The 12,228-nt window shown below is 44.5% G+C and overlaps 1 protein-coding gene across 15 annotated transcripts in view; it reads right to left on the minus strand.

Moving 5' to 3' along the window:
* ERCC6L2 (ERCC excision repair 6 like 2) overlaps positions 1-12,228 on the minus strand; it is a 104,987-nt gene that overhangs the window by 37,943 nt on the left and 54,816 nt on the right. For 10 of the 15 annotated variants that reach the window (XM_025197675.1, XM_025197673.1, XM_025197679.1 and 7 more), the window contains 2 exons: positions 3,834-3,929; positions 1,156-1,255 (listed from right to left, as the gene is read on the minus strand). In XM_025197675.1, coding sequence (XP_025053460.1) covers positions 1,156-1,255; positions 3,834-3,929 — 196 coding nt within the window. Of the gene's footprint in view, positions 1-687; positions 783-1,155; positions 1,256-3,833; positions 3,930-12,228 lie in introns of those variants that run through there. The other 5 variants (XM_025197677.1, XM_025197680.1, XM_025197688.1 and 2 more) reach the window with 3 other exon arrangements.

Consider the following 12,228-nt stretch of genomic DNA (forward strand, 5'->3'; position numbering starts at 1 on the left):
GCACACCCCAGACAAGTTCTGCATGCAGCACACTGGGTCAGGGCCAATGCATGCATGCTGCATGCAGCATGTGAGGCCAATTTAAGACCGAAAGGGAGCACAACAGGTTGGATGATAGGGCTCTGCAAGCCAGTTTTTTGACACCCTTGATGTAGATGAACATGGAGTTAACAGCAGACAATGACACTCGTAAGGCAAGTATGGAACGCTTCCCAAGTTTATTTAGCCGAGCTTCTAAAACCCTCCCTTTGGGAAAATGAAACCAGTAGCCCCCTCCCTCCAATCAGACTATATGGTGTTAAAAATCTACTGGTATCTTCGAATTTCAAAATAAAAATGTTAATTTCAGTTAATCAAACCTCCTTCTTTTCTTACCTAGCTTTCATGAGTAGTGGAATAATTAAAACAATGGTATTTGCTTGTTGCATCATTAGCCTCTGAACTAACACCCAGGGAAGCAAATAGAACAGTTCACAATGCACAGCTGCTATTTCAGACCCTTTGCAAACCACATGTAGGTTGCTTCTCAAGGCTCTCTTTGAAAATCTCATGGTGAGAAAAACTGAAAAGTCTGTCCAGGCCCTCCCTGTGCTCTCTCCTCTTACCCCTCTCTCCTCCTACCCCTTTTGGGAAATTCTAATTTCTCTTAATCACCAGACTGAATGATGTGATACTGGTTTTGCTGAAGTGGAAAGTAGTGAGGCAGCAGTCAATCTTAACTCCATAATGAATTAAGAGCCTCTTCTGAGACTGCATTCCAGTTTCCCCTTCTTGTCTGAGACCTTACAGGAACAGAAGAAAGAAGAATAGAATTTTCTTCATCTTCACAAATCACAGAGCACTGAAACATGCACCCTCTCTCATAGCCTGGTACCAAGGATTATGCTGTCTCAAGCACCGACTCTATCGTTACAGACATTAATCCACAAGCCCCTAATTTACAATAGGTCTGCCAGTCACTGCTAACAAGTTAGGATTTATTTGAAAGCTTCAAAATAAATTAGCAAAACACTTCAATTACAATTTTTTATAAAACAGAATATAACTTAAAGTACCAGTAAAACTATACTCAACTTTGCTAAAGGTTTGCTTTTATTCATCCAGGCATTTGACTAACTATGATTATTGCTTTAAATGATACTGTACGAATTTTACCTGTTTGTAGACTTGCCGTAAATACATCATCTCCTCCACAGTGCCCAAGGATATTAATCTGAACACTTTCACATCCCTGCACTGACCGATCCTATAGGCTCTGAAAAGACAGTGACAAAGTCAATTTCAAGAACAGTATGATATTAGTCATCCAATGAGCTCTTGTAGAGATTAGTAAAATCACAATTTAAAAAATGAGGAAACACTTTAAAAGAACTTCCTTAAAATATATGTTTAGAAATTAACCGTTTTACCATGCCAACTCTTCCTATTCATGATTCTTTCTCTTTCATTTCTAAATTTGTGCCTTCTGCATTAAGCCATATATACCTGAGACAGCTTTCACATTCCTGTACATCATAGGGCTAACCTCTCTCCTACCTCAAAGACCTCTTTGAAACGCATCCTCTGCTTATTCTTTGAAAATTAATCTCTTTTTGCAATCTGCAATCTCATTTTGTATATGATCATTTTTTCTTTACATTATATGCAAGTTAGATCATAAAATTTACGGACGGGGACCACAGTCTCTTAATATTATAAAGCACTGTGCAAATTACATACATTAGATAAATAATGTATATGAAGTAGACGTATTTACATCTCTGAAATTACTAATGGATTATTTTCAGAAACTGCAGAAGAGACTTAATGAATGTCAAGAGATCGCAGAGATGCAATTTTGTGAAGCAGATTTTGTGAAGGCTATTCCTGCAGTAATACACAGTTTTGCAATATTTTTTTTCACATGCGGATTAGGGTGTGCAGGGGAGAAGGGATGTTTTTCTGAAGGTAAATGAAATAGAAAAATGGTCAGTCCTCTCAGAAATTATAAAAGCATGGAGGCCATAATGAGCTAATTATAATATGGATCTGCACACATGCTTCATTTTACTCAATAAAATGTGAGATGCTTCAGAACACTGAGCTGCTTTATATATCTTTTTTTAAAGCATTTTCCCAGCACAAACAGCTCAGAATAACGTTTTAAACAGGACACCAGACACACTTAGATACTGTTCTTTGTCCAAACGCATTTTATACTATAACTTTTAATGGTTGCTTTGATTTTATAATTTTTGGTACGGTAGCCTAGCAGAATGGGATAACTATTAAATATGGTTTAGAGGTGCACTGATATCTTGGTCGCATATCGGATTAGCACCGACAAAAGGAAAATTAATATTATCGGCCATCAGTTTTGGCTGGTGTAGCCAATAATTCACCGATAAATTCCACGTGCATGTGCACAGCTGCAGCATGCATGCGGCCAGGAGTGCAGCCACACAACTTGGAAAGCAGTGTCCTGTCGGTAAGTCTGAGGGAGGGGGGAGGAGGTGTGAGGGAGGGAATTGAGGCCCCCCAAGGTGAGGGAGGGAGTGGGGCAAGGGCAGGTACTGCCCAGCCAGGGTGGTGAATGCGATCCTGGGGCTAGGAATGGGATGGAGCTGCAGGCGGCTCATCTGGGGGGCATGGGGGACGGTGGGAAAGGGAGGTGGCTCCCGGCCACTGCATGTACTCCCAGGGGAGGCATGGGAGGGATGTGCCCCCCGGATTTGTGTGTGGGGCAAGGGCGGGCTTTCAGCTGCAGTGGCACTGGGAGGGGTGACTATGGGGGGGCTAAGGGAATTTTTGGGTGGCTATAGCCACCCAGACCCTGCCCTAGTGCCACTCCTGCTCAGGGCACTCCACTCTGCTGCCTTTCTCTTGGAAGCCCGCATGGGAAAGGCAGCAGAGCAGTGCCCTGAGCAGAGGAGGCACTAGGGGGTGCCTGGGGGGCTATAGCCACCCCAAACTTCCCTGTAGCCTCCTGTCCCAGTGTTGCCACTACCCACCCCATGCAGTTGAGACTGCCCTACCCCCAGGGGTGAGCACAGTGGCAGCGAGGATCTGCTTCTTCCCCACGCCCCCCAGATAAGTCGCCCTGACTCCATCCCACTCCTGCCCCAGTGTCACATTCACAGTCCTGGCTTGGCAATGCCCTGGGGGCATCAATCTTCCCCACCCTACACTCCTTTCCTCCCCCATACCCCTTCTCCCCCACAGATTTATCAGCAGGATGCTGACCGGTTGCATTCCTGTAAATCAGCTATCAGATCAGTATCAGCTGATATGGCTGGTTAACAAATCAGCTATGGGTATCAGCCAAGGAAATATTTATCAGTGCACCCCAATATTATTTCTTGTCTAGAATACCTAAGAAAAAAAAATTCTCTCTGTCACCCAGCAGAATACATAAATATTGGCCTGTCTGTTTAATAAGGACTTCTCAACACTACAAAGAGAGACTACAAGTAACAAAAGCATTTTTCTTCAGGACTTCATGTTTTCTCAGATGATTCTTGCACCATAATTCTTATGGCAGCATAATTCTTGCATCCTGCCATAAGACACTTGTATATAAAAAATGAAACACTATTACAATCACAGCATTTTACCACATCTCTTTTCCCATTCAAAAGTAGTACATTAAAAAATACTAAAATTCAGGGTTTAAAAACAGAAGTGTTAATCCTAAAAATATTATTTATCACAATATTTATTAATCTAGTATGAAGAACTAAAGAACAGAGTGCACTTAAAAGCATCCTATATTTTTAGGGAAACAATGAAGAAATTGAATTCTAAGATCAAATGGAAGCTAGCATTACATCTTCTTGAGTAATTTGAAGCTATACCTGTCAATGGCTTGTAGATCATTGGCTGGGTTCCATGTTGGATCAAACAATATAACAACATTGGCTCCAACAAAATTGAGACCCAAACCTCCGGCCCTGAAAAAAAAAATCTTAAATAATCCAGTGAGAAAAGGAGTGAGATAGCAACATCTTTTCAATTCAAATGGAATGATTCCTAACTCTCCATTTATTTAAGCAAAATTGTTTTGCATACTTACATAAAATATGCATATTTTTGAATATGTATCCCTATCCCAAACTAGTATGTCCCAGTTGTCCACAAAGCTATGTTGCCCGGAGTTCCATACTTCTGGAAAGGTCACCTATGCTGAACAGACCTGAGGGGAAGTTCCAGACAAACTACAACCAAAATCCAAGTCCTCCACGGTGGATCAGGCAGAGGAAGATGTCAAGATCTCAACAGCTGGAAAGACGGAAGAAGGCTGCACCAAGATGGAGGTCTCCTGTCATCTAGGTCTCTCCCTTGCCACTGGGCTTACATCTCTACCTTGTCAAGATCATGTGGTTGCTGCTTCCGTGCACCAGCTTCCTCATAGTAAACAAAGTCATGCATAGGATTCTACCACATGAAACAACACGCTCTCCTGTACCAACCTCCAAAAGCCCTGCAGCAATGGATGAGTGGTGACAGATACGGAACTACTGAATCTGGCAGTCTTGAGCCATGAATCTAAATGCATGTGGCAGCAGCCTGATGGTCATCTTGCATGTGGGTTGAGACAGGGGTCTCTCTGTTCATCCCACATGGGGAAAGGGCTAGAAAAGGTGCACTAATGCTAAACTGTCTTATCTGCTCCTGGCTGGATAATTGTGTCCAGAGGGTTCACTCTGAGGTTGAAAACATCACATGACAATGATTTTCACAACATGGAATATTTGCACCTTGATGGATAACCAAGACAACAAAAAATTAGAAAGAAGAACTGCCATTGTCTCCAGGGAATTAGTGAGATACAATATCAACATTGCAGCTCTGAGTGAGACAAGATGACTATATGAGGGTCAGCTTCTGGAAGTGGAAACGAGCCCAGGACAAGAGCATCCATGGTGTCAGCTTCACTATCAAGAATCAGCTCATCAGTCAACTTACAGAGTTCCCTGTGGGTATTAACAAATGCCTTAGCCCGGTGGTTCTCAACCTATTTGCTATAGTGGGCCACACTTGCACCTCTCAATGTGCTACATGGGCCACACCCACACAACTAACTTCCTGTGCATCCATTTAACTGGATGTCATGTGGGCTGCAGCAGTGTGCTGATTGGGCTGCATGTGGCCCACAGGCCGCAGGCCATAGGTTGAGAACCACTGCTTTAGTCCTTCTGTCTTAAGCTGAGCAACAACCAACACAACACCATCATTAGTGCATATGCTTGATGCTGACGCTTATGTCAAAGAACAGTTCTACTCCAGTCTTAACCATATACTAACACTCCCAATTAGGACAAGATCATTCTCCTTGGTGACTTCAATGCCAAAGTCAGATGTGACCTGGAACTCTAGAGTGGCACCATTGGGAAGGAAGGAGTAAGAAAAGCCAACTCCAGTGGCATCCTTCTCCTGTGCAAATGCGTGGAACAGGATCTTGTCATCACGAATACCATCTTCACACAGTTACAAATACAAGACCACATAGAGACACCCTCACTCTAAGCACTGATGCTTCCTCGACTGTGTTATTGTTAGAGCCTGTGAACAAATGGATGTTCGTATCATGCAAGCTAGGTGAGGAGCTGATGACTCCTGGACAGATCACCATCTTGTCAGATCCATTATGAACATCAAGCTTGCAGCAAAACACCAAAAGCAACGTAAAGGACTCTCAATACCAAATCTATTCAAGACACGAAGGTTTGTAATGATTTCCAATAGTCTCCATGGAAAGCTCTCAGACTTGCCCACAAATGAAGGCAACATTGTGGAACTCTGGAAGGCTTAAAACTATTATTCATATGGCCTATGCTGAATCCATTGACTATACCAGCTGTCAATACCATGACTGATTTAACGAAAGCAATGCCAAGATCCAAGCCTTCCTTGACTGGAAGAGAAGGGCTCATTCTGCTTGAAAAGATGATACCTCATCTTAGCAGAAGGAGATGCATCATGTACTCAAACCTGAAGCTCAAAGGAGAATCCAGGAAATCAAAAACCAATGGTGGCAAAATAAAGCCAAAGAGATCCAGCTCTACGCTGACAAACATGACATGCATACCTTTTCCTGGGCAATGAAGGCCAACTATTTCCATTATCTGTCATTATCTGGCCCACCTTCCCACAGTCCAACTTTCTTGCATTGCAGGATGGTGCAAAGCTCCTCAAAGACAATAAATCTATCCAAGCTAGATGGAGAAAGCACTTTGAGGCGCTCCTGAACTGTAAGTCAACTGTGATGGATACTACCATTGAATCCATCCACCAACATCCTGAAAAGGAACCCCTTCCAACCCTCCTAGCCTAGAAGAAATCTGGTGCACCTTCAAAGAAATCAAGACCAACAAGCCTGCTGGACTGGATGGCATACCTGCTGAAATCTACAAGGCTGGTGGCAAGAAACTGTTACTGCGACTCCACAAATTTATTCTACACATCCAGAACAATAAAGAGATCCATGGGGACCTGAGGAATGCCAGAAGCATGACTATCTCTGAGAAAGGAGATAAGTCTGTGTGTGGGAACTATCAAGGTATCACCCTCCTTTTCACAGCAGGGAAAATTCTTGCCCACAGCATCCTGAACCATCTTCTACCTCTTGCTGAAGAAGTCCTTCTGGAATCTCAGTGTAGTTTCAGACCATCCCGTAGTGCAAATGACATGATCTTTGTTGTCTGCCAGGTCCAAAAAAAGGCATCAGGAACAGTATCGGGACTTATATATGGCCTTCATTAACTTCATTAAGTCCTTGAATTCCATCAATTGCTAAGCCTTCTGGAAAGTACTGGCCAGATCTGGATGTTCATAAAAGTCCATCATGGTCCTGAGGCTTCTCCCTGAACCCTTTCTGACTGACACTATGATCCCCTTCACCTGCTCAAACTGCTGCTCTGCTTTCTGCTTCCTGCCCTGTGCTCCCTACCCAATCTACTGCTGTTTTTTGCTTCCTGCATTAACTGCCCCTGCTGCCTGACCACTCCCTAATCTGTTACGTCACACACAGAGGATGCCTGTGCCACTTGAGTCCTTTTGACCTTGACAAGCAGACTTCCCAGAGTTTCATAACCAGCCACTGCACCTTCAGCATAGTAAAAGTGCTACCTCTCTACTGCAGGGCTATCAAAGATATGGACTGTAGGCCAGATCTGGCCCACAGAGGCCTACCATCTGGTCCCCAGTGGACCTACAAGCAGCATGAGGGCACACTGGATGGCCCTGCATGCAACAGGGGCCCTGATTTGGTTGCTCTGGGATCATGTTACACGCTCTGGAGCAAGTCCGCTCCATATGGGATCCAGCACATATCCAAGGAGCAGCCAGAGCAGGTGCTGTATGAAGCACAGTCCCAGAGTAGCCAAAGTAGGCACCACATGCAGTGCAGCCCTGGAGTGACTGCCACATGCAAAGCCTGCTCCAGGATACGCATTGGATCCTGCATGGAATAGACACATGCTGGATGGAGCAGGCACTACAGCCCCAGAGTGGCCACTCCAGGACCATGTCAGACATGGTGCTCACTCTGGCCACTCCAGGATGCACACTAGAACACCGGTATATGGCAGGGACATACTGCAGCGGGTGCCGCATACAGTGTGGTCCTGAAGTGGCCAATCAAGGACATGAACCATATGCAGCACCTGATTCAGAACATGTGCTGCATCAGGCATGCAGGGTCAGTGGTTGGGCCCAATCCAGCCACAGACAACCCGCACGCCACTCATCTGGCCCACAAGGCCCAGTGAGTTTGACACCCCTGATCTACTGCATTTTTGTCATAATCATAGAGCAAGTGAAGATTTGGTCCTCAGCACTCGCTATCTCAACATATTTTCACTTAACTGCCCCTTCCCCCGCTGCTTCATTTCACTTCACTTATGACTATTTATATAGAGCAGTGGTGATCAACCTCTAGCCTGTGGAACAATGTCATTTGGACCACGTGGCTCCCCATTGGTCCAGAAATTTGGGGTCGGGGCAGTGGTGGCAGAATTAATTGATGTTCCCTGCTGCCAGATTTCAGACCTATGAAGAGTCCTGTGGGCTGAATAACATAACTCTACCCTCATATATGGGGTTGCTTCATAGTCTGGTTCCATGCATGCAGTCAGGCCACTGCGCAATAACATCCAGGCATGCAAGATTGGACCAGTGCGCCGCCACATTCTGGTGCACTGAGTGGGGCTGGCCTGTAGCCACAGAGGCGTAGTTAGGATCGGGCTGTTGCATGGCCAGATCCAGCACACGGGTTGGGATGGCAAATGGAGTTGCACCCACAGACAGATCCCCCTGCACTGATCCTGCGGGGGATCCAACCTGCTGACTAACCCTGTGCCATTCATTCAGCCCAAGGGAATGGAAGGTTGGGCACCACTGTACTGGAGTGCTAGCACTCTAGCCCTGACACAGCTAGACTGCTTTTGAAAGCCATAATTCTATGTAAAGGGAACTTACACCAAATATTTCCTTAATCATGGGTGATGAGTTTTAACAGTAAAATACATGACTTGTACCAAAATCGCATACAGTTTATAAGGCATGTGAAAGCTATTCTTAGTGACTGTATAGCTGTCAGAAGCATTTTTGGCAATACAAAAGTTATTAGTGCAGCAGGGCTCTTTTTGAGAAAATAATTGCAAGAGGGGTGGGTTAAGTACAGAAAGGAAATGACTAATAAGAAAAAAACCCAACTACCTGTTCATGATGCTGTTCTTTAAGTGAATATGAATGTTTGTGAGAGGATGGAGTTGCAAGGTTTGGTGTAAGGAAGTCCTATTTACTCAATTCCAAGACGAGCTCCTCCCCTCAACATGGAGAGAGAAAAAACCCTGATCTTGGAATTGAGTATGAAGTGGTGGAGTGGTAGGGTGGCAGGCCACTGCTGCAGCTCTGGCTCCAGCCCCAACCCCTACTACCCATGTCCCCCTACAACATTCCTGGCAGCCTGGGGCCCTGCCCCTTCCCCCGCTGCTTTCCCTTGCTCTGGAGCTAGTAGGCTCTATCCTTATTCCAACATGTGCTTGGTCTTCCCCAGCCCAGCCCAGGAGCACCAGCAATAGCAGGAACCTGCAGGGGGGTAACAGGGGAAAGTGGGAGTAGAGGGGATGAGGGTTGTAGAGGGGGACAGGCACAGGGGCAACAAGTGATGAAGGGGAATCAGGCAGCAGGGGGCAAGGTGTCAGGGGTTAAATCTGCTTGACGCCACCCCACCTCCCTACTGTCCTGTCCACCCGCCATTGCTTTCCCCACTGCAGCAGTTGGGAAAGAGGTAAATTGATGATGACCCCCTAAATAATTAGATTCTATACATGGAAAATTATACATTAAAAATTTTCCACGTATGGAATCTAATTATTAGAGGGTTGTCTAAAATTCATGGTCATCTTGGATTTGGGTAAATATGTACTTTTATAAACGGGATTTGGGGGAGATGAAAATGGATTAATGGCACCTTCCAGAAAACCTTTAAGTGGCTCCAAAATGCTGTTTATGCAAGAAAGGCCTCAATCTGGCAAAAACTTTAAGCATACAGTAGACTCCCAATTTACGCGAGTATTGCATTCCAGGGGAATTTCGTGTAAGTTGAATTCGTGCAAGTCAGGACAACTTTCCCCATATGAAATAATAGAATAGTGAGGGCTTGCATACCCCAGACATACTGCACTCATAGCTTTTTTTCCCCTTTTCTCAGCAGAATCACCTTTAGGAGGCGTGTCTAGCGTCTCACCTATGCACCTTGAGATGCCACTACCACAATGGCAGCACAGCTCCACTTGATTCTGCCTGCAAGTCTTGTGAGGCGTTCACGTATATATGTGAATCTTGCAAGCGTTCACATATGTACGCAAATGACACGCATCTCAAGGGGCATTTTCCAGTCTGGACCCTAATAAAAAGAATTGTGTAAACACAAAGCACGAGTAAGTCAGAATCGCATAAATCAGGGGTCTACTGTATGCTTCACTTGAAACAATGAAGTCAGCAAAATTACTCCATTGCTTAAAATCTGGTATGTGTTTAAATTTACTCTATTGGACTAGAGCCAAATTGAGAACAAACAAACATTGCTAAGTTGCAGGAATTGCAATTCCTGGAAATCTTTTTGGCACAGGTTTAGCCACATTCCTCCAAATTCCTCCACAAAAAGATGGAAGTTTCTCGGTAAGCGTCTGCAAGCAAATTACTATTATTCAGCGTGTGTTAAAATAATACTTGAGAGATTGTTGTAGGTGGGCTTTGACTTTAAACATAACATTTTCTCACTGAGATATCCCAAAGCTGGAGAAGTTTATTCAGTTTATTTAAAAAGCTGCATCACTTGAATGGTTTACTTTGGATTCTCTTAAGCTAGTTTAAACATGGTGGGAAAAGGTAGAATTACAGGGAAGTGAATGAATGGAGAGGGGGAAAAAAAAAGAGCATGGCAGGGCCCCACCACCTTTTGGTCTTCATGGAATCCTTCTCAATGTAAATAAAGTTGTGGCCTTTTCCTTCCAGCTGTGGTGTGGTGTTGGGTTAATTAAATCTGGAAAGGGAAAGGATGTGAGAACCTGCCAATGTTAAAGGAGGTTTCCGGAGGATGAGCATTCTGGAAATTTGAAATATTGAATAAAAATCTTTGGGGTTTTTTTTAAATACTCTACTGTATTTTGGAATTTTGGTACATTTCTTATTAGAAAGGATGGAATTCAGTTCTCTCTCCTTACCAAACCCTACAGTCAGACCAAAACATAATTCAACATTTTTCCACATGGTTTCTCAGAAAAAAATCCAAATATTTGAACTTGAAATACACCTCAGATTTAGTTAGTAAAAATAACACTGATTGAATAGGAGAATAAACCAAACATGATACTTGCATTGAAAAAGTAAAACTCTATAAAGCATTATAAAATTATTGGGTATGCTACCATATTTCAGGTGTATTGAGGTAAAAAAACAAGGCCCTTAATGTCTCCTCTGTAAAAAAGGTGAATTTTGAAATCAATTTATGTAATGCTAACTAAAATGTTATTTTACATTACTGTGTTATTTTAAGCAGTTAACTTGCAAGTCCTACTGAACTGGTAAAGAATGAGTATGCTTCTAATGTTATAGTCCTACATTCTCTGCTATTAAGGATTTTACAACCTTTTTTTTTTTTTTTTTTTTTTTAATTAAATCAACCAATATTTTCAGGAGCTCATGGAAACGAAGGGCTGCACACTGGATCAGACCAATGCTTTTGTAACGTGCCTGACCACTTAATACCATGATCTTTAGAATCATAACGTGTCTATAAGAAAGTTTCTATGCAGAGATGGCTGTGGCGATCCTAAGTTACACAAGATCTTGCAGAATTTCAAAGTAACAGAGCAGGTTCATGGGAAGTGCATGCATCAGCGCTGTCCAACTGGCAGCCTGCAGGCCGCAAGTCAACCCAAGAGGTTAATCTGCAATCCAGTCCTGTCACCACTCCTCCACCTCTCCAGTGGTTTCTATTGTTGTCTCCAGGCTCCCACTCCCTCCTCCTGTTTTAACTACATGTCCCCACCCCTGGAGGCAGGGTAAGGTGTGGCAGCACTGTGTGCAGGGCTGAGGGAATCTGTGGCCAAAGAACCCCATGCAGTGCACCAGCATGGTACAGCAGGAGAGTAGGCATACCCATCGCACAGTGCAGGGGGAGAACATGGCATGATGTGCAGAGTGCAGGGATGCTGGCACAATGCAGCATGTGGTGATGGCACTTGCTGTGTAGCATGATGGACACATGGCATAGCATAGGTCCATGGAGATAGTAGGGAGGTATCTGGTAGCATGCATCATGAGGCATGGCACACATGTGGTAGTGTGTGGCTGGGGGATTTAGCCCCTGGCCACTCAGAAGTTGGAAAGCCCTGGCATGTACAATTACAGCACATATCCTATTGGCCAATTTGATCTGAGCAAATCCCATTGCTTATAGGGCAAAACATCAGTATTTTCTTTCTTTCTGGCCGCTGGCAGTGACGCAACACTGAGCGAGAGCCTCCGGCTCCGCAGGAAATGCCTGCGCGACTTGGCGGAGAGCGCGACCCACGGCGCGAGGGTGCGCGCCCGCTGCCAGGAGCTGGTGGAAGCTGACGCCCCGACCCGCTTCTTTTTCGACCTGGAGCGGCGGAGGGCAGCGAGCAAAGTCTTGGACCATCTCAAGACTCCCGAGGGCTGGGTCATTACAGAGCCGGGCGAAATACGCGAACGTGCCGT

This window comes from Alligator sinensis, unplaced genomic scaffold (assembly GCF_000455745.1).
Source record: "Alligator sinensis unplaced genomic scaffold, ASM45574v1 scaffold240_1, whole genome shotgun sequence".
NCBI classification, from domain to species: Eukaryota; Metazoa; Chordata; order Crocodylia; family Alligatoridae; genus Alligator; species Alligator sinensis.